Genomic DNA, 26,363 nt, shown 5'->3' on the forward strand with positions numbered 1-26,363 from the left:
AAGATACGTAAAACTTCTGCAGAGATGAATGTAATCACAGCCATAAAGCTCTACATCAATAAAATGGCCAATGAATCTGGTCCGGGAATGAAAATTCTGCTGATGGACAAGGAAACGGTGAGTGAATTCCTTCCTTTATGGCTTCAGTCAATCATTAATTTGGGTTTCTTGGTCAAATCCCAGACCAGCATCGTGTCCATGGCCTTCAGCCAGTCAGATATGCTACAGAAGGATGTTTTTCTCTTTGAGAGAATCGATTCCCCTCGATCTGACGAACGTATGAAGCACCTGAAGTGTATTGTCTTCCTCAGACCAACCAAGAACAACATTTCCTTGCTGTCCCATGAGTTGCGATTTCCCAAATACGGGTCCTATTACGTCTGTAAGTAATTGCTCGCGAAAAGCTCTTCCAGAAGGATAATTTGACATTTCCTGAGAATTTAATTTTTCTTTTCCGGAAAGATTTCAGTAACATCATCCCTCGGACAGACATCAAACTCCTGGCTGAGTGCGATGACAGTGAATCAGTGCGGGAGATCAAAGAGCTCTATGCCGATTATCTCTGTATCAATAACAATCTCTTTTCCCTTAATATCCCAACATCCATGCATGCCCTCAATTGGACCCCCGAAGCTCTGGCCAGGAGTGTCGATGGTGTAACAGCTGTTCTGCTCTCCCTCAAAATGAAACCAGTCATAAGATTCCGAGCAGGAAGCAATGTTGCCCAAGCCCTGGCCAAGCAGGTGAATGAAAAAATTACTAAAGAATCTGCTCTGTTTGAATTCCGGGTGCAGGAGTCTGGGGCTCCACCGCCCCTCCTATTGATTCTCGATCGTCGAGATGATCCAGTAACTCCCCTTTTGAACCAATGGACCTACCAAGCCATGGTACACGAACTCCTGGGTATCAATAACAACCGCGTGGACTTATCCGGAATATCCGGAGCTCCCAAAGATATGAAAGAAGTTGTAATGTCAGTGGATCAGGATGAATTTTATGCAAAGAATATGTACTCGAATTTTGGAGAAATCGGAACTACCATTAAGGGTTTGATGGATGAATTCCAGAAAAAAGCCAAGGATCAGAAAAAAGTCGAAAGTATTGCTGATATGAAGAATTTCGTTGAGACTTACCCACAGTTCCGGAAGATGTGCGGAACTGTAACCAAGCATGTTGTAGTCATTGGGGAATTGTCTGTTCAAGTTGGGAAGAATCTTCTGTTCGAAGTGTCAGAATTGGAACAAGAAATTGCCTGCAGAACTGATCATTCGGCTCAGTTGCAGCGGGTAAAGCGTCTGATTGGTGATGGGAAGGCCACAATCAAGGATGCTTTGAGGTTGATCCTACTGTATTCTCTGAGATACGAGCGTCACGCCAATTGTGACATCACCGGACTCCTGCAGACCCTCAAGAACCGCGGAGGACCTGCTCATATTGTGCCCCGGATGCTGGAGTATGCTGGTCAGCATGCCAGGCAAGGGGATCTCTTCAGCACTGTCAAGATCACAGATGCCGTCAAATTGACGAGGAGCCTGATCAAGGGCCTCAAAGGTGTAGAGAATGTCTTCACGCAGCACTCTTGCCTCCTCAAGGAAACCCTCGAGGATGTCATCCGTGGACGTCCTCTGGATCCCCTCTATCCCTCAATTGGATCAGAACTTCCCTTCCGAAGGCCTCCGCAGCAAGTGATTGTCTTCATAGTGGGAGGAGCAACGTACGAGGAAGCCTTGGCTGTCTATCAATTGAATGCTGCTGGCCACAGAATCATCCTCGGTGGCACAACAATTCACAACTCAGACTCCTTCTGTAAGGAAGTAGTTGCTGCAACTGCAGGAGTTCCCTTCAAGCACACTCGCTCGCTGCAGCAGTTCCATGCCTCAGACAATGCCTAGAGTAAATCACCATAAGTTGCATCATATTGTTCATCCCTGTTTCTTTTCCAGCTGTTCAGTCTAAATGTGATATATGTTGTAAAATATAACCGTTTTTATTTAAAATAAATCATTCGCAAAATTTAAGAAGATTACAAAACCCGTAAATTACTTATTTCATTGCCTGGTTGAGATTTATCCTGGATTTGTCTTGGCTTTGTCTCTAAAGTCTGCCGTAAAGTAGACACTTTCAATCAGGATGTAGTTAACATTGATGCGCTTAGATATAAAAAGGGTGCTTTCCTTTCGTATATTAATTTTTTTTTATTAACCCATTCCTTACCATGATATTATACATCATACGCAAATTGAGTGATTTTAGATGATTTATTCCAGGGCAATTGATATTCGAGTTTCTGTTGGGAATGGATTTTTAGTTACTTTAGTCCTTCAATTACTTGGACAAAATAGCCTGACAGAGATGGGAATACATTTTGTTGTTCTTTTCTCGCTTCATGTGAAGTCATGCAAAATTTTGCTCAAAATGGCGGACGGAAAATGCGACATCCCGTCGAATTTGTTAAAATTGACCTTCATCCTCTTTCCTGATTTGAATTCTAGTTGCCAATGTGTTTTCTTGAATAGTTACTCTATCTAAATCACTAGAGTTTGTAATGAATTAATGAACTGAATTTAAATTCAGTGACCGTTAAGGCGCGTGTTTGAGGGCGGCTCCCCGCGCCCCCATAATGGATAGAAATTATTTCCCAAAAAACTAATACCAAAATATGAACATTCTATCTCAAGTATTTCTGGTACATTGACTGAATGGGTTAAAATAACCCACTTGCTCTGAGCGATACTATTAGCTGTGATCGCTGTGATTCTTCTTTGAACTTTTGTAGTCCTAGGTGAAATTCTACCTCGGCAGATTGGGCCCAAATTTTAGATTTACACGTTTTGACACTCATAGACCACGAATATCGTATGAGCTAAAAATCGATATACAGTAGCCATCCTGTCGTATAAGCACTGGAGAGAGAACGGAAAGAGATACAGTAGACTCTTCGATATCCGGCTGACTGGGGGACAAAATGACATTTAGGTTTTTTGAATGATCAACTGTTTTTCTATTTTGTGCCGTGTGAATTTATTTTCTGTCTGACAAAGAAAAAGAGAATTTTCTTCATGGTGTGCTTATGTTTCATTTTTTATCACAATTATGTATTAAAAACTTCGATACAATGTTAATAATACTTTAATTCACTCTGGACAAATTTCATGTTTAGTGAAAATAATTTTGAATATATCAACCGCCAGTGTTTGGCAGCTGTCACCCGGATATCGAAGTGCTGGATATCGAAGAGTCTACTGTACCGATAAGCGGTTTTCGTCAAAGGTTAAATATCGAGGAGTGGCTCGAGATAGGTGATGTCAGATCCGTCCCCCCACCCCGCTTCCACCATTTTGGAACACCACCAAATTTTGCTTTCTCAATAACTCAGTCCCTATGGCATTGGTCGGTCTCAAATTCTAGTATGTTATAGCTAGGCATAAGAACTTTCGATTAAAAACTGTAAGTCAGTTCCCACTGACTCCCTGACCCGAGCTTAGAAGGGGTCAAAAATTTAATTTTCAAACGGCCATATTTCTGGTTCTAATTGTCAGAATTTGAAAAGGAAAAATTTAGAATTTTGGGAACCTCTCGTGAAGCACTACAACTCTTTTGTCAGCCCATCTGCATCCCATTTAATGAATTTAATCGAAGGTCCGATTGAACGAAAATTTAATTTTCGAAAATTTGATGACGAATATTTCAAGAACTAGAAGATGCTTTTTCTTTAAATTGTAGTATGTTGTAGCTACGGTCGAGACCTTTCCAACGGTGGATCGCAATCGCACTCCTATCTCGATATACCCTGACCAGAGCTTAATCAAAAATGTCTTAACCTGGAGTGACATGATAACTTATTTTCGATACTATCGACTGTCGATTCTGAAAAATTTTAACGATAGCAGGACTTCCTGTAACTAATACAGATATTTGTAAACAGTCACATCCTTTTAAGAATGTCACAATGAATGGCCAAGCAATGCGTAAAAAGTCGACATTCATTTAATCTAACAGACATAGATTTATCGATACTATCGATTCGATAGTGTCGAAAAGTTATCATTTCACCCCTGACTGTACTTTCTGTGTTTATGAAGCAATTTCGATGAAGTACCTGAGATCAAGACCTTCCCAATGGTGGGTCGCATCCATTCCAACTCTACCCCATCGTACTCCAACCCTTACTATAAAGAAATTGACCGGACTCTGCCTCTAACGTTTATTAACCGATTTCAATTTCAATTAACCTTCCTTTTCTTTCGTTGGCCCAGATAAGCTTATGGTAGCTGAGATTCTTTACAGGTGACATTGAAGTGCGTGTAACTCAGCGTCTTAACGACTTGTAATACTTGAAAATTCGGTAGTAAATTAAATTTTGGGGGTTAACAATAGCGTCGAGCTATTTTTATTTATTTCTGCATCCCAGAATAGTTTGTTCGACACGATTTTTACCCCTGATATTCAATTCATTACCGATTTTTTTTAACAACTCTAGGAGCATGGAAGAAGTATTCACACACCGGGAAGGCGCTCCTGGGTGGTCTACAATGAACTTAACAAATGCGTAAATACGGAATATGACATTGGAAAAAATGATTACCTTGTAATACTGCGATATCTCGATTCGATTAGTGATATTTTTTTTTGACTAGCTTTTTATTGCGATCTGTTTTTAATAACAATTAGCAATTTTGTTCACTCATATGCTTTTAAAAAAATTGGTTGCTTAGACTTAGACTTTTAGATTGATGAAGAGCAGATCCATAGACCTAGTCTTCCAAAATAAAAATAAAATAGACGCTAACAAAAAACAAGGTTATTAAGTAAAAAACCTTTTTAAAGTTGCGGCACTCGCATGCGTTTTAGTCTAGATGAGCCGAAATTCTTCAATATATCCCTGGCTAGGCTATTTGGATGGTTGATTAATCATACAGCACATTTACGTCCGTGACTAAAGATTACAATTTTATAGGGAGATTTCCTAAATAATTTTTAATAATTTCATTAGTGACATATCACGGGGCGTTAACGATTTACGATTAATAATAATAACCGATTTTTCAAGTTTTACAAGTTTCAAGGACCTCGAGTTGCACGCATTTCGAGGTTGTTCAGGGTTTTTTGAAATGAAATATGAAAACTGACGTAGTGATTCAAGTTCGAAGGCAGGACACAGATGTCCCTTCCGGAAGCGTCAGTGGAGATGGATTCAATCCAGAGTAAAAATACTCAGTTTTTTGAAATGTAAATATTAAAAATGTTAATTGTGAGTCATATTTTATTGCATTTATTGAAACACAATTCTTGGTTTCGCTAAAATCAATGGAAAAATCTGTCGCCTTTGAGAAATACATTCCTTCCATTGAATCCGACCATGACATTGATCCTGTTCCACCCGAAGTTTTTAAGAATGAAGATGGTGTCCCCAACTGTTATCATAGATAGAGACGCTTTCCGTAAGTTCTTTGGCATTGTGTCAATGCTATTTCCATCTGCTATAATAGTGTACTTTCCTATTTTGTGATCTTGAGGGAAAATCTGAATCTCTTGCTCTCCGTCTTGTACTTTCAGAGCTAATAGATCCTTGAATCTTGAAGCGTAGACTGAACATTTTCTATCAATCTTTGTCACATGGATCCAAGGAACTTCAATCTTCGAAGTCGTAGTTTGATTTCCTAAAGATTCGGGATAAATCCGATAAATTGGAGAGATGAATAAATTATCTGGAAATAGGTTTCCCAAAAAAACAAAATCCTGTAAGCGAAGAAATTTCGATGACCCCTTTAGGGTAAAAGTATCCTCAGGCATCGACAGAGTCATTTCGAAGTTCTCATCAGAATGCATTGGATAATTCAAACTGATCTTAAACTGCCCTGATGACAGAGCTTCTGAATTTGGGGATTCATAGAAGCTTCTAGAGTTTGCAAATAGCCACATTCCCCAGCTTTTGAAGAAATCTTTTAGTTCAATTGGGATATTCTTGTAATTAACGGTCCAGATTGTGTTCCGAAGCATAGCAGCAGCTTGTGCACAAACGTAGGTGTTTTCTGCTTCTTCAGCTTCCAGGACTTCCACTTGCGGACGACACTGTGCGTAAGTCATTTGCTTATCATCGTGGAAATCAATTTGTTCTTCTGTGAACTTGGAGGATTCTTCTATGAGAATCTGGGTCTGCTCCCTAGGACACTTAAAAGTTTTTTCAGGATACTTTCCATACGTGATCTTAAGTTTCGAATTCGATGTGCCTTGCCAAGCTGTTTCGTATTCCCAACAGAGTCCTGTTGTTGGTCCATCAGCTGGAATTCTAGCCACACGGGGATATCTATTCTTATCATCAATAATATACTTCACCCGTACGTTATCCTCACTATCGCTGATATCCAAATGAACTCCATTCCTTCGTAGCTTCAGACTGAACTTGGTAGTGTCGAAGGTGTCACTGGGCTCCATGTAAGCCAACCAGTTGACACCATAAGCTCGAGGAACGAGGAAGTTCCATCGGATGTAACTCATAAAAGACACTAAGAAGTCTCCTGAAGAGATCTTCAATATTTCGGAGAAGGGTTTCATGTACAGCATTTCAGAGAGAGTTTGAGGAAGTTCCTTTCCGTTCGGAGGTGCTTCGTAGCTGTTCATTTCCATTGTATAGGCTAGGCCCAAGTCTTCCCAGTCTCCTTTAAAAACAAAAATACCAGATTTGGAGATATTATAGGTTCAAAAATAAACGAAGGTTCGGAATTCCGAACTTTATATCATATAGAATCCTTTGAACTTTGAAGATTGATTATTTTTGAACAAGCTCTAAACGAGTCGAACGAACTCTATAAGTTGGTTGATCTGGAATACCAAATTTTACCCTGGGGTGGAGTCATCACTTGTGGATATTACATGCTTATACGGGCTTCAGAGCCAAGGCTTAGCCATATGGCATAACTTCTCTAATTTCTTCTTAAGCAAGTGATCCATTAAATTTTGAAAAACCAATAAAATTGATTGTTATTTTGAACTTCGAGGCCATCAGTAACTGGGCTAAACCTTAAGGCCTCTACACATTGGGAGCAATTTTCGTCAAAAACCCATTTTTGAAGGAAAATTGCTTGCAGCCCTGTAAGTGGAAACGTCAAAATTCTGTCAAAAATGCTTTTTTTGACGAAAATTGCTCCCAATGTGTAGAGGCCTTGAAGCCGGCCTTATAATCAGCTTTCAAAAGTGTTAAGTTGTTATCTAAAATAGATTTGGAAAACTCAGGAAATTGTTAATAACATCGTAAAGTGTTGATTTTATGATTTTTTTAAAATCTGTTTTAGGTAAGAATTCAAGTCTATAAGTGTATAACGTCCATAAGTGATGACTCTACCGACTACACCCTATATCCTGTACGGATGATTCGTAATGGAGATCTCAGAATGAAGGATCTTCTCTTTCGTAAATGCTTTGGTTCTTTTTGGATATTCCGAAGAACAACTTCAGCGTGCGCTTAACCGATTTGTTAATGTTTGTGCTGAAACAGATATGAAGGTGAATCTCTCGACAGCCATTACATTTTAGTGGAACCCCTTTGAAATAGATAGAGAAGTTCAAGTATCTCGGGGTGTTATTCACGAATGATGATAGGAAGGACGCAGTCTTTCATTGCGGATGCTTACAGAAGCGTGGTGAGGAAGGTTGAAATCGTTCTGCTAAATTATCGATTTTCAAAATTGTGTTTATTCCTATTTTCACTCATGGCCAAAAGATTTGGGTAATGACCGAAACTTCGAGATCGCGAGAACAAGTTACCAAGATGAGGTATCTCCAAACGGTTAAGAGGATCACTCGTTGAGATCGAGTAAGGAACGTTGTGGTTAGTGAGAAGCTAAGAACCGAGGAGTTGCATTTTCGTGTTGAGAGGTCTTAGCTCCGATGGTATGGTAATGTTCAGCGCATGAACGAAGAGAGATTCTTCAGTAAACCTCTGCAAGCTTTTGTGAGGAGGTGTCGTCCTCGTACCAGACTAAGGACAAGATGCCTGAATTAATTGTTGGATAATGAGCTGGCGTAATGGATATTCTATGGGGACACCTCCGGTAATCGCCAGTGAAAATTTATTTCATCTCAAGAAGAAAAATAAATTTTTTGTCTTGCCCAGAGCTTTCGGCCCGGGTGTGGACCTTCTTCAGTGGCAGACTGGACTATGTTTTTTGATTTCCTGAAATTCGTTATTTTTGGAAATCAAAAAACATAGCCTAGTCCACAACTGAAGAAGGTCCACACCCGAACCGAAAGCTCTGGGCAAGACATAAAATTTGTTTTTCTTCTTGAGGTGAAATAAATTTCCACGGAGGTGTCCCCATAGAATGGCTGAATTAATTTCAAGATCTTGCCTTGAAGTGCCTTTTGTTCATCAAAGAATCGACAGGCATGGGCCGCTAACCTGAGTGTCCTCGGCCACGAACCCGATTGACATAAGCGGTTGAAAATGAATGAATGAATAAATTCTGTAAGGAATATTTCCTGATTTCAAACTTTTCAGGTCAATACTATATTTTTCTGTTAAAATTGATGTTTTACTAACCAAATATGTTAAGGTCTTCAGGATCCTAAACTTAGGGCAGAATCACATTGACAATAAAATGCTCGCCGTAGCCTCACCGTATTTCGTTAATTTACGCATTTTCATTGCAATTCTTACGCAAATTCTCGATTACCGTATTACATTATCTCATACTCGGTGGCACTAAGTGAAAATACTATAAGAAAATTGAAAAAATAAAAAGAAAATACGATAAACGGTGAGCAAAGAAAACTGTAAGAGAAATTAATCGTACAGTTTTTTTGCTTACCGTTTATAGCATTTTCGTTTTATTTCTTTAATTTTCTTATATTATTTTCACCTAGTGCCACCGTGTATGAGATAAGGTAATACGGTAATTGAGAATTTGCGTAAGAATTGCAATGAAAATGCGTAAATTAACGAAATACGGTGAGGCTACAGCGAAATACGGTGAGGCTATGTCGAGAAAATCATGGAAATCGTCGAATCGGACCAACATGTGAATATTTTTCCATTTCCTAAGAACTGAAGATTAGACAGAAAACCGTTTGGAACAATTTTTTTTACATCGGCCTCAGGAAGTTTGAGAAAGCTTGATATGGATGCTACGAATTGTCGAAAAAGAACTTTTTGGGCCGACTTGATATCTGCTATTCTTTGATGTAATTGACGATAAAAAATGGGCCACAGACGAGATTAAAAACCGAAATACATCTTCGTCCAAGCACGACGAAGCGACTCAAACCGATCACCAAGCTCAGATTACCGATCAAGGCTTTGCTGAGGGTTTTGTTGGGATTGGAAGAGAATCATCCACTAAGAGCTACTGTCCAATGCTTAAACACTCAATTCGGATCTCTATTGTTATCGTTATCAACCAATCAACTGATCTTTTTTTAGATCAACAATATCAGTTAATCAACTGATATTTTTGATCAACTGATTCAAGATAGAACCAGACGATCGATCAGAAGAGTCCAGAATTGGTCAATGAACAGGTTGTTGCATTTCATCAAGGCAATAGTAAACTACCACACACACCTATACCGAGATTTTATTGCACCCATCGTATAGTTCAGACCTGACTAAGTGATTATCATCTAGACTAGAATTTTTTAAATCATGGAATTATCAAATTGTATTCAAATGAGAAAAACCCTACATATTTACCTTTAGCCAGAAACTTCCTGTTGCTCCTTGTTGAGTAAGTGTTTCCTTCAGTCACTGCTTGAACAATAGGGACCCATTCTCCATTTCCAGGAGGTTTATCATCCTGCCTCAATCGTTTGAAATATACCTGGGTCTCCTTCTTGATTCTCATTCCGAAGAGCGGAGACTGTGTGCTATCTTTCTGCTTCTCAAACGCAATGTTCCTTAAAGAAAATTTGAAATACAATTAAAAAATCTTCAAAAGTTCTCCACTTACTTACTGAAAGTCCTTCTGATCCTTGACATCATGGTAAATATTAAAAGCAAATTGTTTGGTGAAGTGAAGACTTGATATTTGGCTAGTTCCTTGGAAAGCCATCAAGTTGGTCTGAAGAACTTCCATTCCTCGAACGCTTTGCAAAGTGGCATTTGCACTGAGAATCATTCCAAAGTTGGGCATTTTGCTCTTAGATTTCGTGATGGAGAATTGACTGTTGAAGATTAGAGGTGTCTGCTGGAAAATCCTGAAATACTTCCCAGCATCCATTGGAAGGAAGTAGTCAATGTTTGTAAGGGAATAAATATTTTTACTCGAAGACATATATTCCTGCATTGTTATTCGTTGAAAGAATCTCATTACATTATTTATAAAATTTTGCAAGTTAGTAATGTCGCATTCTGAGATTTTCGAATATACTGTCCTGGAACCTTTGGTTAGGGTCAATTCGTACTTGATGGGTTTCTGTTGTAAAAAAAAGTCCTGAGGAAAATTGTTGAACTGACTGATTATCTCAGCATCGAACACTCTTAGCAGGATCGAGGATAGTTTTACGTATTCCCCAGAAATTTCTTGCAGAATGTCAGCCTGAAGTTGTTTAAATACTTTTATTAAATCATCAAAGATGACATGACCAGCAATGGCAAAGCTTTCATGGAAGCTCCCATGAGTTCTGAAGTAGAATCCTCTGGATCGGGCATCTGGTTCAAGTCTACGGATGAGTTTCTTAGAATTCTGAGGAAGGATTTTCCTCTCAATTAGGGTGGATATTGTTGAGGCAAAAACATTGTACACTTCGTGATCCAACTCATTCTGCATTCTCCTAGCTAGAAGCTCGAAGTGTGTCTCACTTGGAAGGTTGTGCAGGATAATTTTCACAGTAACAGCCCTCACTTCTGTGGACAAGTCTTCGTTCATCAAGAATTTCATGAGGTGGTCGAAAAGATCTTGCGGAGAATCCTTCAAGCATTTCTCAAGAGCGTATAATGAATGAATATTGAGGTCCATTGAATCTCTGTCGTTACTCAATTTGAAATAGGATTTGCAATCACTACTTAAGAGATGTCCTGAAATTTCTCGGAAGAGTTTCCTATCGCTGTAATTTTTCCCATTGTCCAGACTTTCAGCCAGATGCTGAATCTGGATCTTTAATTTAGCATTCAGAGGATCACTATCAGATCTTTTCGCTTCCTCAGAAAACACAAGCAAGGCTGCACCATAAGCCAGAAAAGCTTCCCGAGGAACATTCGCAGAAACCGTCAGTTTCTTGAGTTCTTGGAGAGATTCACGGGAAACTTCTCTAATACTTCCAGCCAGTTTCATCAGCATTTTCTCCCGATCAAACTTTTCATTCTTATCATTTACTAATTTGACTGCGAAGATTGTGGCAGAGGATGTTCCCACGAGAGGTAGTACATCCAGGAAAATCCTGATCCCTTCCCCTTGTCCTTCATTCTTGATCTTCAATTCCTTGTACATGAGTGACAATTCTATTTCCGTGAAAGCTTTCAAATAATCCACAATCTCAACAACTTCCCAGCTAACAGCCCAAGGCATTGACTTAGTTACTGCATAATATTCATCTCCTATTCGAGAAACTCTCCAAAGTAGTAGCTGAGACCTACTCAGCATCTCAGACCACTGGATTCGTTCAGAAACTGCCATGATTTTCTGATAATTGTTGATATGATTGAGTTCGTAAGTATTCTTAATAGGATTGAATGTAAAATTGTGTAAATTCTGCGAAAAAAAAATAATGTTTTAGGAATTTTTCTAACATCTTTATGTTCAGATTTCTAACTTACTTCCCAATCGAAACGATCATCCTTGAAATTAATCACAGGACCTTTAACTTTTTCTTCTAACTGAATGTCGTAGGAAGTGTGCAGGAAATGCTCTACATCTTTTGCTTTTCCATGAGTGAAGAAAATATGTTGTTTCGTCTGAAGTCTCTTTAAAGAAAAATCCTGACCCTCCATCTCATTTTTGCTAAAATCATATTTCCGAAAGTTATGCATTTGTAATCCATCCAAGTTTATTTTTCCGCTATCAGACATAATATTCAGATAGTCTCTTTCAAAGTTAGTACACTTCATGGGATTGAAGTTCTGCTCCACAGAAATTTTCTCTTCTGATCCTACATCTTTCTTTTCCACAAAAGACGTTAAAGTGCAATTTCCGTATAAAGTCATCTGATCAATTGAGTAATGGAAAACATTTCCACTTTGCTGGACAGCCTGGAATTTAGTCCAGTCAAAAAAAAAAGCGCTGGCAAAGGCTTTGATCATGTCATAGTCAGGTGAGTCTTTAGCATTTTTCCAAAGAATTAAATCTCCTCCGCCTCTCAGGAAGAAGTCATATGTATTTAAATATTTCAAACGTTCAGTTTGAAAATCTACCCCTCTGCTATTTAGCTGATCATTTTGTGCCGTTCCATTTTTCTGCACGATCCGCAAATATATCGTATTATCGTTATCTTCAATTAGAGAAAATATTATTCAGTTTAAATTCCTGAAAAGTAGTAGTATATATTGATATTGATATTTATTTCTCTCAAACAGATAGGGTCCGCCCCTCTTACATTGTTTAATAAAAAAGAAAAAGAAGAGTGAAAAGAGCAAAATTACATTCTTATTATACATAAAATGAAGAATGAGCAAAAGAGAAAAGAAAAAAAAGGAAAAGTAAGTCGTCTGATAGTTTCACTGTCAGCCGCAAAAAATAGCTCAGCCTCATATGTGATAATTGGGATAAGCAGAGCCCTCACAAGGAGTAAGCGGGTATTTCGAGGGGTACTTTCACGATACCGTCCGAAGAGTCCGAAGAGTGCAATACACTCTTTGATTGATGTGGGATATATGGTCAGACCACGTAAGGGATGAATTAAAGATTACTCCCAGATTGCGGGTACGCTCAACTACCGGTACCACCTGTCCTTAAATTGTGATAGGAACAGGAGCTCCTGATAAGGGTCTCCTGGAGATAATAAGCGCCTGTGACTTTTTGGGGTTTAAACATAGTCCATTAAGAGTAGCCCAGTTTTCTATATAAGCTAGATTTGCATTTAAGTGCATAAAGGCAGGAGTTATGTCAGATGGGTCTGTTGTGGAACGCGGATATACCCTAATTTAAATGTAGATTTAAAATATTTGTATTTACTACAACAACGTCCCGATTCAGTCAGCGATATTTATCAATAATGTTAAGTCATAAATAGCACCGCAAGTGACTGAATCGGGGAGTTCGGCTAATATTGTGCCCAAATAAAGTCTAGTGTCTGTGAGGCATTGTGGTTTTGAGCTTAAGAAGCTACAGGTCCCCATCCAAGTATATCTGTAGATCGTCAGCATATAAGTGATATGAACAGCCAAACAAAACTGCTGGTAGGTCATTAATAAATAAAGAGAACAGAAGTGGGCCAAGCAGAGAGCCCTGTGCCACCCCACCATCAAGAGACACGGGCTCCGACAGTCGACCACCAACTCTGACTCTCTGAGTTCGTCCTTCAAGATAAGACTGAATGAGAGAGATAGCATAAGAGGAGACATTGAACTGACTGTAAAGCTTGAAGCACAGAAGTTTATGCGGGATGCTGCCAAATGCTTTGGAAAAGTCCAGCAAGATCAGAATAGCAAATCTGCGGTTGTCAAGCGACACAGCTATGTCATGTTGCACCCGGAGTAGCTCTCCAGTGGTACTATGACCGCTGCGAAAACCTCACTGAAAATCAACAATCAACCGCCCAGAGCTCAGGAAGGCTGAGATCTGCTCTAAGAGAAGCGCCTCGAAAATCTTCGAGAGGACGGGCAGCAAACTGATCGGCCTAAAGTCAGAAGGGCCAACTGGATTATTTGCCTTGGGTATAGGAACCACTAGGGCAGATTTCCAAACTGTAGGGTAAGAAGATGAAGCGATAATAAAGTTGAGTGGGTTGAGTGTTTCTGTAAGAACGGGCAGAATTATTTTGACAAATGCCAAGGAAACTTCGTCGTCACCCTGAGCATCAGACTTAACGCGTGAAACAGCAAATATAACTTCATCAGCAGAAACACACCTGAAACTGAACCCATCCCAGGGCTCCAAAGGCAGGGATGGACAATTTGTAGGAAAAGCAGGGGCAGCTGAAGATTAATTTTTGATGCCTTATAAGCTCGGAACAGGGGGGGGGGGTGTGTGGTCTATGGGAACCAAGACTTTTTTTTAAATGTAGGCTGGGGGTATTACTTCTAGCCTATCTTCACTTATTGCCTCGTCGCAAGTTTTGTCAGAAAATTATTCCAAAAACGAAAAAAATTGAGGTTTTCCGAAACATTTTGTGACATTATAAAGTTTTTTTTGCGAGGAAGCCATACGTAAGGACAGAAGCCACAAGTAATGCCACATCCCAAAGGTCTTAGATCCTGCTATAAGTTACTAAATTTGAGGCAGATCCATGTCATAAGATATGACTTAATAGAGAGAACAAAATTTTAGTAGTGATTCAAACTGACGGAAGGAGGATAGGGGTGTGGATCTGACAATGTTATCTAAAGTCGTACACTCGACATTTAACCTTTGTCGAAAACCGCTTGTCGACATCCTCTTTCCGTTATATATTCAGGAGCGTAATGCGCTAGACACACTAGCCTAGAGCCGGCTTAACGTTATAATCAAAGTTCTAACTAATCTGTATATCAACTTAGGCCAAGACCCGGCTTAATCATAAGGATAAGGCAAACGGCAGGACGGATGAAAAGTCAGAGGAATCATATTTAGGCGGGTAGCATATTCTTCATCTATTACTACCAAAACGTTAACGAAAAAATGGTTCCGATATGACAAGGTCGGATTTCATTTCGGATCACAGAAGCTGAGACAAAAAATCGTAAATTTTTTTTGGACAATAATCTGGGACAAAAAAATGTAAATTAACTTTAATTGGTTTCTTGGTGAAGTATTTTTTTTCAAGTGATTAGGCCGCCATGTATGTATATACAAAACTTAAAAAGTTAAACACAATCTGGTTAACTTACACTTCTTAACGAACATCTTCATAAAAACATGTACTTTGCTCTCATATCCTGACTTAACAATCCCACTTCTTGTCACAAAATCTACATTATATACTTTGACAGAGGTTTCATCCTTAGGCATGATATGATTGAAGAATTTGCCTTCAGAAGTATGAGCAAACACCTTGAAACAGTTCATCAGAAAAACACCAACTACAAACTTTACAACAAGCCCCATGATCACTCACGATCGCGATCTTGACAGTGGAATGGTTCAATCACAACTGTTTTGATTTGTGTGGTAGCTGGGATTTTTGCCAGTTGTGGGATTATCTCAAGTGACTCATTCAGAGTTAGAGAAAAAAAAACACAATTTATGTTTTATTGCTCGAACTCAGAGAGAGAGAGAGAGAGCATAATCCCAATGCTGTATATGGAGTCTAAACGTTAAAACCAAAGTTAAAACATTATCGACTTTCGGTAGCTTATGTATTCTATCATCAGCAATTTTTTCTTTCACTTCTAACCCTTTTTCTTTTCTAAAAATTTTTTTTGAACCTTTGTTCGGAAAATTCGCCATTTTGAATTTTTGAAAATTATAAATAAAGCGCTATAGAGGGTTTATTTCTCATCCGATTTCGTCAAGATCGGGTTTAAATGAAAGGTATTGAAATTTTACAATTAATTTACATCGTTCTTAATCGCACACAGAAAAATGGAAAATTCTTAAAGAGAAACACCCAGGAATTTAATTTCAAATCCCATCCAATGAATGCCAATGCCCTAATTCTAAATCCTCGATCATTTAGTTTTAGTTGGAATTTGCAAATCTGTAGACATTTTTCATTTTCCAGGTAATGCTGAACAAGTTCCCGATTTCTTAACTTGAAAGAGCTAGGGATTCTAGCCCAATTCTTTCGCTCAGAGCTTCTAAACTTAAACGCCTCGGGGATTCACGTCCAATTTAAGTTCCCAGGATCTTATATATTCTTAAATTTAGAGTCAAAATTTTTCTGTGTGCGGTTACGAATAGGTTAAGTTAGAATTTTTCACTAAAAACACTTTATTTCGATCACAAAAAACTTGTAAAGTCGAAGGAACACTTGTTCGGCAGGGAACACCTATTCACAATTTCGGTTATTGGTTATGATACTGTTTCTTAAAGTTCCAATAGGTATTTTTCGACCCTATTTCAGTAAAAGTAGATTCTTTAACCCTTTAAGGACGAGACTAAGTTTTTTGAGATTGCTCCAAAACGTGTCTTGCAATTTTTTTTCATTTTTAGATGTTTAAGAAATTATCCAGGCGGATAATTCATCCTTATATGAAATACCTTTAACGGTTTTGTAAGGTCAAAGGTTAAAAAGGCTCCAGAAGGCGTATTTCTCATCCGGAAGGTACCATATTTAGGCCCATTGGGAAGCTCTTGGAATTTCCGAGAAAATGAACCAGTTCCAAACTCATTTTTGTTCGAAATTCAACTATGTTACTCCTGAGGTGTATTTCAAATTAGTTGTAAACCGGTAAAGGGTAATTGATGCAAAAGTACTTTTAAGGTATAGCATAGAAGTCACGAGTTCGAGCACTTCATATTAAATGACCGTAAGAAGAAATTTGTTTTGGATCACCGCTAGCCCAACTATCCTTAAAGGGTTAAGAGACTGATAGACTGCAGTGACAGGATGTTAGAAAATTTTTAAATTTTGAAATAATTGAATAACATGTATATATTTTAACATCAATTTCCAGTTGATTTACTTTTTCGAATACTTTTTAAACAAATTTTTGTGCATCTACCAATATTGGGATCACACTGGTAAAAATAAAAGGGTCAAATTGACCCTTTTCCAAAGGATGGATCATATTTGGCTCTTTGAAAGGGTCACCAGGTACCCTTCGAAAGGGTCACAGTTTTGACATCTATTTAATTCCGGAATAAACGAATAAAAAAACAATGAAAAAGTGATCTTTGGTGTTCGCTCAGATGAGAGAAATATGATATCAGTAATAAGTTTACAATAAAACATGATTATTCGTGATAAATGTACATAGGGTAAAATGTATAATTTGGAATTAGTGATATAAGTTGGACAATTCGCCGGTACAAGTTGGACATGGCTTTTTTCTTGATAAATACAGTACAAAATTTGTTTCTAAGCACAAGAAACCAAATTATAAAACTAAAGCATTAAAAATATACAAATAAAAATGAAGTAGTAAATTTATCAAGACGAAAAGCCCTGTCCAAATTATACCATTGTCCAACTTGTACCACTGTCCAACTTGTACCACTTTACCCTACTAAATTTCAAGAGATACAAAAGTGAACCTTTCAAAGGGTCAAATACGATCCATCCTTTTGAAAAGGGTCAATTTGACCCTTTTATTTTACCAGTGCAAGGGGACAAGCAAAGGAATATTCATTCTCATAAATTCAAGTATATTCTGTAAAGCTGGGCCGCTTTATCTTTGTTTTGCATATAAAATTGTGCTGGGAGGTCAAGTTCAAGCTGAAACAGAATATTTGGAAAACTATAAAATTTAACTCAGCTCTTTCATATCAATATTATGAGGGATTCATTTTGCGATAAGAGGTCTCGTGCTGAAAATTTCCCAGAGTTGAAAACAAACTTGGTTCTTTCTGTTTATGGTGATTCTGCAAGAGAAATCTTAAGCTCCTCTTGCAGAAGATCGATCATTGCCTTATCACCGTCTCCCTCTCCGCTGATTTATTACTTTGATTGAAGATGATTGAAGTGTTCTTTGCTTCTCCTGAAGAAGCTATAAATGGACGCAACAGTCCTCAAAGAGTGAACATTTGTTGAGAAGATGAAGTTCGCGATCGTGCTTGTGGCCCTCTTGGGCTTCTGTGCTGCTGAAAAAGTTCGTTTCGACAATTATCGCGTATACAAACTCACGATAAACGATGAGGAACAACTCAGAGCTGTGCAGCAGCTTGAGGATCAGGATAGGGGATACACTTTCTGGGATTTCCCAGCAGCCGTGGGTCAGGAAGTGGATATTGTGGTGCCTCCGCACAAATTTGCCGATATTCAGGAATTCTCCGCTGCTTATGGAACCCCAATTGAGGTGAAAATCAATAATGTTCAGGAGCTCTTTGACCAGGAGAATCCTCTGGTGACACCACGATCATTCGGCTGGACTGCCTATTACCGTACAGCTGACATCTACGAATGGCTTGATCATATCCTTGAAGAATTCCCAGGTGTCACATCGGGCTTCGTGGCTGGACAATCGTACGAAGGCAGGCAAATTCGTGGTATCAAAATCTCCTATAAGGAGGGCAACAAGGGTATCGTGATCGAAGCTCATATTCATGCTCGTGAGTGGATCTCATCTGCAACTGCCACCTATGTGATCAACGAACTTCTTAGATCCAATGATCCTGAAGTGAGAGACATTGCTGAGAACACCGACTGGTACATCATTCCAGTGACGAATCCTGATGGACTGGAGTACACTAAGGATTACAACCGAATGTGGCGCAAGACTAGGCGTCCTAACTCAGGATCCACCTGCGTTGGAACTGATCCCAACAGGAATTACGCTTACAACTGGATGCGTGAGTACCTGAAGTGCATAGTCGTACTTTCTGTAGATCTTTTATTCTAAATTTCCTGTCTGCAGAGGGAGGAGCTAGTACAAATCCTTGCAGTGAGACATATGCTGGCCCTCAAGCCTTCTCTGAAAGTGAAACTAGGACCACAACTGAATGGGTGTACAACAATATCCAAGATTTGCGTGTCTACGTTTCCTTCCACAGCTACGGACAGTACATTCTTAGCCCATGGGGCCACACAACAACTTCAGCTCCTAACTACAATCATTTGAGGGAGATTATGGAGGCATCTCGCACAAGAATTTCCGCTGTATATGGCACTCAGTACACCATTGGATCTACAGCTGCTACGCTCTGTAAGTAGATCTTCAGGGAATTCTATTAGAATGTTATTCTAATATTTCTTCTTTCGCAGATGTTGCTTCAGGAACCAGTCACGATCACTTCTACGGACAACAGGACAACAACATCCAAATAGCCTACACCTTCGAATTCCGCGATAGAGGACAATATGGCTTTGCCCTTCCAGCCAGTCAGATCATCCCCAATTCCATTGAAACGGTCCAGGGATTGATTGGTTTCGTGCAGAAGACCAGAGAACTCGGCTACCTATCCTAAATTCGAGGTTTCACTGTCCTAGCACTTGTGTGTGAATAAAGAGCATAAATAATTCTATATCAGTCCACTCAATTAACCTGTCAAGGTAGCAATGATCATCTTATCATAAAGCTTCCTCTCCTTATCTCTGCTTATAAGGGGTAATTCAAATGCGTGAGTGATCAGTCATTTGGGTGGATTAACGGTGGATTAGTTAGCGGACATCAAGTGCGAGATGAAGGTCTTTGGAGTTCTTTTGGTGATCTCCCTGTTGGGTGGAAGTTGGGCAGAAAAAGTGAAGTTCAATGACTACAAAGTGTTTACAGTGCAGCCTGAGACTGAGGATCAGTTGAAGGCCCTAAGGAGCTTGGAGCATGATTCAGTAGCATCTTTTGATTTCTGGACAAGTGCTAAAAATATTGGTCAGAAGTCAGATATCATGGTGGCACCTGGTCAGATGGATGAATTTAGAACATTCCTAGAGGAAAATCATCTTGAAGCATCAGTTAAGATTGAAGATGTTCAAAAGTTAGTAACGTTTTATCTGAAAATTAGCAGTTAGCAGTAGCTTCTTTCCAAAGGTTAAACTCATCGTTTATAAATTAAATTGGCATCGTAGATATATCTTGGAAAGGCGTCGATTTCCCCTAAGAGCATTCCTAGTGTTAAACAAGAACTTAACTCTACAGAGGGGTATCTTTCAAAGAAATAGTGTTCGTTCATCTTAGATCACGAGAGGAAAGAAATCTTTAGGAGGTACTTTAGTGTTCTTGTGAAATTCCTGGAGAATAAGACTAATGGTCTCTTTATGTCCATATTGAAGCAAATTCCCTACGCTTCTGTAGGAGAAACTCTTCTATATGGACATAAATTTCTCTAGTGTGTAGAGGCCATTAGATTATATTTAATTTGTCAAAATCGGCAGTAAAAGTTTATCAGAAACTATTACATACTAAGAGCCTTGAGTCATCAATTAAAGAACTTTTGCATAAATCTCCTTTACCTAATCATGTACAGTCAAGTGTGCTAATTCGGGCGCTTCGCTATCTGGATCGTTTATGACTAATCCACTTAAAATAATATTTTCACTAAAAATTTTCTAGCAGTGATATTTTCGCTAATGACAGCTGGTTGATTGAAAATATTTATTGTTTTTTTCCCTTGTGGGAAAAGTATTTTAAATCCAAAGGTTTGAATAAAAGTGAATTAGCGAAAAGACGACCCAGTTAGTGCATGCTGACTTATTTCAGTATTATCATTATTTTATAAATTTTCTTTAATATTTTTGATATTTTTTTTATATTATGTTTCTGAATGAAACAGTAAATAATTCTATGGATTTAGAGGAAGTAAAAAAGAATTTCATCAGTCCAAAAACAAGCATTTAAGTAGCACTCTTCGGAAAACGATCCAGTTACCGAACCTTACTATACTTACAAATTTTGCAGGCTGAATATGAAGCTTCATGAGTGCTTTGAAAGCACTCATGAAGCTTTTAAATCAGGATTAAAAAAAATACGTATTGTTTATGATTCATTCGAATGTCGTTGGCCTTTGATGTTACAGTAAAATCTGTTCCCATCACATACCGATCAGTGATTTTTTTATAATTCATTTCGATCTCCGATATATAAAAAACGTCGACATTGTTTTTGATACAAACTCCAAACTATTTCAATTCGAAAACCTACATGGAAGATTTTTGAAGTCAATCTCTTACTCAATTGCCCCCTTCATTGCTCAATTTTTGAATAAAATAAACCAATCTCGATTGTTTGAGATGATTCGAGATAGAGAAATTTTTCAAAGCTAAATTATACGCTCCTAAAAGTCATCAGATGTTTCATTAAAGAAATTTAAAGATTAAAGGGATGAGAATTCTAAGATAAGCGACCCTCAATAATTCTTCCATGAAGAATTAGATTAGGTATTGAAATGTTTTCGAATGACTTTGATAAAAATAGCTTATTAAAGTTATCTGGCCTTGCTCCGAATTTCCCTTATCAAGAGATCCAAATTGAAGTGCAAGACATAGCAAGTTCAGGAACTAACTTGGAACTCTCCCTGTTTAGACTTATTGATAACGAACAACCAGCGTTTACTCCTCGAAATGGAATGGAATGGACGAGCTATCATCCCCTGGAGACCATTTTCGAATTCCTGGATGACATGATTCAGCAGTATCCAAGTGTAGTGTCCAATGTTCAAATTGGGACCAGTACTCAAGGACGTCCAATGAGGGGAGTCTTGATTTCCTATGGTCTGGGAAATCCTGGTGTCTTCATTGAGGCCAACACTCACGCACGTGAGTGGATTACTTCGGCAACTGCTACGTATATCATCAACGAGCTCCTAACTTCCCAAGATCCGGATATAAGGAGGATCGCTGAGAGCTACGACTGGTATATCTTCCCCGTTGTGAATCCCGATGGTTTCACCTTCGCTCATACGCACAATCGAATGTGGAGGAAAACTCGTTCTCGACAGGGATTAATCTGGTTAGTGGATTGGATTAAGATTCTGTTTGTAAGATGAAAATGATTTTTAATTTTGAATTGCAGTCAAGGAGTCGATCCTAACAGGAACTGGGCCTACGAATGGCAACGTAAGTTATCTATAAAGGTGTCTACACATTGGGAGCAATTTTCGTCAAAAATTGCGTTTTTGACAGAAATTTGACGTTTCCCCCTACAACGCTGCAGAAAATTTCCTTCAAAAAAGCAATTTTGACAAAAAATGCTCCCAATGTGTAGAGGCCATAATGGCCTCTGCAGATTATGAGAAATTTATATCAAACTTTGGCATTTTGAAGTAAACCGTATTCGGTTTTGATGGGTGATTCGTCGGAGAATACTTCAAAATCCTGAAATTTGATATAAATCCAGGGAGTAAACGGGTCTGCCACTCAAGGCTCTCTTTGGGTGCTGATTTGCGCGATCATGCATACTGATCGCGCGATTAGTACGATCCCGGACACTGACTGCGCGATCTTAGAGAAAAAGTGGCGCGATTTGCCGATCTGTCACTCACAGGGTTCACTCACTGGCCACACTTATTTACCCCCTGCGTAAATCTCAATGTACATAGGCCCTAAAATCCAAAAAAAAAACCTTTACATTTTATTGAATTTGTAGGCTATTTTCGACAAAATCTAACATTTTGCACTACATCTACCTTTACGTACGCAAGTGATAAAGTCAAAATTTTTCAAAATGCTCCAATTTGACGAAAATTTAAATTTTGAATGAAACCATCTTTGAACAGATGATTTGCTTCAAAATGCTGAATTATTCGTGTAGAGACTTAATTACGTAATTGCTTCCGTTTTTCATAGCCGGACCTCCCGGAGCTAGTGACGATGTATGTTCTCAAACTTTTGCTGGACCAGAACCTTTCTCTGAGCCGGAAGTGCGATCTGTGGGGAACTTCGTTTATGAAAATCGAGAAAAGATCCAGGTCTTCCTTTCCTTCCATTCTTATGGTCAGCAACTTTTGTATCCTTGGAGCTATATTGCTCAAGAGACTCCTGACACGGAAAATCATGTAAGAAACCTTCTATCTTTTATTGAACGATAGCTACAATGGTAATTTATTTCACAGGTTACAATTGGAAATGCCATGGCTGAAGCCCTTGGTAGTCTCGAAGGAACGCAATACCTTGTTCATAGCTCCTTCCACCTCTGTGAGTCCCTGTAATTCCGTTTGAATTTTTCAATAGAAATAACTCAATAATTTCTTGCAGACGAGCATTCGGGCACAGCTATTGACTTCACTTATGGAGAAGCCGGTGTTAAGGTTTCCTGGACCTATGAGATGAGAGATCAGGGTACTTATGGCTTTGTCCTTCCGGCTCAATTCATCATTCCGAATGCCATTGAGGTCACGAGATCCCTTCCGGCTTTGCTGGACAAGAGCACAGAGTTGGGCTATATCACACGCTTAACGGGGCAAAAAGTGTAGAAAAAGTATCAAGAGGTTAATAAAAGATTATGAGCGCCTGGTGGCGCGGGAAAAAATGTTGAACTCGAGTGAGAGGCGGCCACACTCCATTGCGCGTCTGGCCAAATCCATTGTTGTCTCTACTTGGCGACATCCCGTTCGTCCATCGGTTGCAATGCCATTTCGTTTCGGGGAAATTTTCGAAATGTTTCCCCTCTGAAATATTCCCACAATCTCCTCCAAAACATTCTCCTTCTGACCCTCAAGGTTGTCCAGGTTGATTTGTATTTGCCGTTGCGGAAGTTCCTGTGATAAAATTGTCCGGAAATTTGTGTCTTTTTGGGGAAATTTCCGGGGGGATCCTGTGATTGTGGCGTGATGGCAAGTTGATGTTGGTTGGAGATGCTGTGGAGAATGGGCATCTACCCGCCCATTTGGTCAGGTCAGAGTGAGATGGATGGATAGAGAAAGAGTCTGTGCAGTTAGGAGAATGGCGCCATCTCATTCCGGATTGAATGGCGAGGCGGGCTTCACTAGTTGTCGCTTGTTTTCCCCCTCAACACCCAGCACCAGGCTAGCAGAAGCCGGAGAAATGGCTGAAAGTACTCCCTGCCTCAATTTTCTATGCAGAAAGTCTGGCTGTGACGTCACCCCAGGAAGATTTGTATGGAATCCTTGTCAAAGAGTCAAAGGCGCCCGTCGATTTCCCACATCCAAGTGAGAAAGTTTTCTCTCACACGCGCTGCCCTCGCCCAGATTCTTCCGGCCGGTGGAATTTCAAGAGGAGGTGCCTTTGGCTTCTCCGACATTCGGAATTTCGCCCAGACTGGAGAGAGAGAAAAGAAATTCGAAGAATTCCAAACTCGTTTCAACTGCTATGCCGCAGACACTAGGATACCAGAAGTCAATACCTTTCTTCCATCTTCAAAAATACCGTCTTTTGCTTTGATACCAAATACATCTCCCTCCATCTGAGACCTTTCCAGGAAATTCATGAGGATCTCCTTCAGGATACTTTGCTGCCCTGTGACTTGGCTACGTTACTCTTTTTGCAATTTTTTGTTTTGTCGTCAACCCTTTCGATTTTCCTCCAAAGGCTTCCCTCCAACCAAGCTAGTTGTCATCTTTTTCTGACCACACGGCATCTATACTTTTTTTTTTGATTCACGCGAGCAAAATGTCGAATATTTAACCGAATGGCATGCGGATGCAAGAAGTGCCAGAAAGCACCTTCTTCCCAATGATACTCGCCTGGTAAGACGAGCGGAATGCGAGTGGAGAATTCCACATACAAACCGCTTCGGATTTTTGGGATTTTTCAAGTACCGAAGGGAAGGAACATTCTCCTGCTCTCCTGACAATGGCTTGTGAATGGGAAAAGAAAACCTCGTGGGGTTGCCGTTGGAAACAAAAAAAAATGTTCTAGGAGAAAGTAAATGATGAATGATTTTTGGTTTTTCGGAGTTCACTGGTGAATTCTTCTGGGATTAGTGGTATTGTTCCTGGAAATGATGGTCGCCTAGTAAGACGAGGCGAGACCCAGTGGAGAATTCCACTTGCATTCCACGACGGATTTTTGGGATTTGTGAAGTCAGAAGAGGAATCTACGAATAGAAATTGCCGTAATATCTTTTTATTCCAGATTATCTTACTACATTATCATTTCAAATAACTTTCTTTTATAATTTCTGAATTTTGTCACAACATAATTTTGTATTAAATGAAAAATAAAACCTTAATTTGTTGAATTGAGTAACACAGATTGAGAATATAAAAGAAAAACAAAAACTACTGACGATACTGGATCTTCCTGAAAACATGTCACCCTGGTAAGAAGAAATGAGAGCGAGTGGATAATTCCACTCACAATCCCGGTGTATTTTGGAACACTGAACATTTCAAAGGAGGGCTAGTAATACGTAAAGAATAATTTCGTACGGTTCTCTTATAAAGTATTTATAATGTTCCTTTTACGAACTATTCCGTAAAAAAGAATATTATTTCCTAATGTGTTTCTTATATTTCTGATTTTCCTAGATTTGAGAAGAATTAAAATTTATGCTTAAGGTTTTAGCAGAATACTCTATAATACCCTGAAGAATATCCATAGAACACTAAGATATAAGAATTCTAAAAGAAGATTAGATGAAAAGGAGAGAATTAATCATAAAAAACTCATATTTTCATTACAGTTATAATTATAATATAAATATTTTAGCAAAATGACAAAAACTAATAAAATATTTTATTTTCAAAACATGTTTTCTTGGTAAAAGGAAGAAAAAGCGAGTGGATAATGCCGTACACAATCAGCGTGTATTTTGGGACTCGAAACATTCAACAATGAAACATGATTTAAGTGAGGAAAAAGGCGGACTAAAAAGGAGCTAAAAGATAAAAGTTGTCATAAAAATACTTTAGTCTAGTCCAGTGCTCAAATGCCCTAGAACATAATCGCCATTACTTTCTGAATCAACAAAAATGAGATCATTATAAAAACATTCAAAAACAATCTTTTTCTTTTTGATCAGAATAGTATTAGTAGTTTGAGGTTTGAATAAGAAATAATCTTTACTAAAGCAGGAAAAGTAAGTTAAGAAAGTATAACATCTTTCCATTCATGACTTCCTGGTAAGTGCGAATGGATAATTCCGCTCACAATCCGCATCGATTTTGACAAAGCAAAAAGGTATCTTTTCTAAGCTTTAAACCTCTTAAGTTTTTTTAACTACTTTTTTACTACTGTGACAATTTTTCTTTTTGTTACCTCTTAATTTATTTAAACACAATTTGACGTAATTCCTTAAACAAGAAATATTCTGAATTTATGATTTAAAGAACTTTTTAATTTTTTTATTAATATAGTTTTTTTAAATGGTGAACAAATTTAAAGAGAGTTTTAGATGAGATTCTTTACAATCTCAGCTTTTATGGTTCGAGGAGACAATTCAACCTCGTCAGGTCAAAAATCACGATTATCATGAGCGCTAATGTCTCCGGCATATCTTTTGGATCAGCAAAAATTTCATAAAGTCGAATTTCGAATATCTTTCTTTATAGATCAGGCACACCTTTTAGATCAGGAAAATTTCATGAAGTCGAAATTCGGATATCCCTCTTTCTCACATGTTTTGCATATGACTATCTCATTCTTTCGCATACCAAATTCGATTGAGCTAAATTGAATTTGGAGTGATGTTTAAGAGAAGAAGAAGTGTGCGAGAGAATGAGATAGACATATGCAAAACATGTGAGAAAGAAGGGGATCCGAATTTCGACTTTATGAAATTTTCCTAATCTAAAAGGTGTGCC

At 38.6% G+C, this 26,363-nt stretch overlaps 3 protein-coding genes across 3 annotated transcripts; 2 read left to right on the forward strand and 1 right to left on the reverse strand.

Annotated features, from left to right (window-relative positions):
- Positions 1-6: 6 nt before the first annotated feature.
- On the forward strand, positions 7-2,039 carry LOC129807316 (vacuolar protein sorting-associated protein 45). Its single transcript, XM_055856509.1, has 3 exons — positions 7-117; positions 184-382; positions 463-2,039. The coding sequence occupies exons 1-3, from the start codon at positions 25-27 to the stop codon at positions 1,890-1,892; spliced, it is 1,722 nt and encodes a 573-aa protein (XP_055712484.1). The 5' UTR covers positions 7-24; the 3' UTR covers positions 1,893-2,039.
- A 3,210-nt stretch (positions 2,040-5,249) lies between these two features.
- LOC129807317 (uncharacterized) lies at positions 5,250-15,221 on the reverse strand. The gene is made up of 5 exons (XM_055856510.1): positions 14,957-15,221; positions 11,750-12,420; positions 9,949-11,684; positions 9,689-9,891; positions 5,250-6,659 (listed from the first exon to the last, which is right to left on the reverse strand). The coding sequence occupies exons 1-5, from the start codon at positions 15,171-15,173 to the stop codon at positions 5,305-5,307; spliced, it is 4,182 nt and encodes a 1,393-aa protein (XP_055712485.1). The 5' UTR covers positions 15,174-15,221; the 3' UTR covers positions 5,250-5,304.
- A 2,543-nt stretch (positions 15,222-17,764) lies between these two features.
- LOC129806758 (uncharacterized) lies at positions 17,765-23,072 on the forward strand. Its single transcript, XM_055855530.1, has 9 exons — positions 17,765-18,518; positions 18,584-18,871; positions 18,931-19,127; positions 19,327-19,640; positions 21,185-21,610; positions 21,674-21,717; positions 22,447-22,655; positions 22,713-22,794; positions 22,855-23,072. Exons 1-9 carry the CDS (start codon positions 17,765-17,767, stop codon positions 23,070-23,072), a joined length of 2,532 nt encoding a protein of 843 aa, XP_055711505.1.
- The last annotated feature ends 3,291 nt before the right edge of the window (positions 23,073-26,363 follow it).

The sequence above is a fragment of the Phlebotomus papatasi genome, chromosome 3 (assembly GCF_024763615.1).
Source record: "Phlebotomus papatasi isolate M1 chromosome 3, Ppap_2.1, whole genome shotgun sequence".
Lineage (NCBI taxonomy): Eukaryota > Metazoa > Arthropoda > Insecta > Diptera > Psychodidae > Phlebotomus > Phlebotomus papatasi.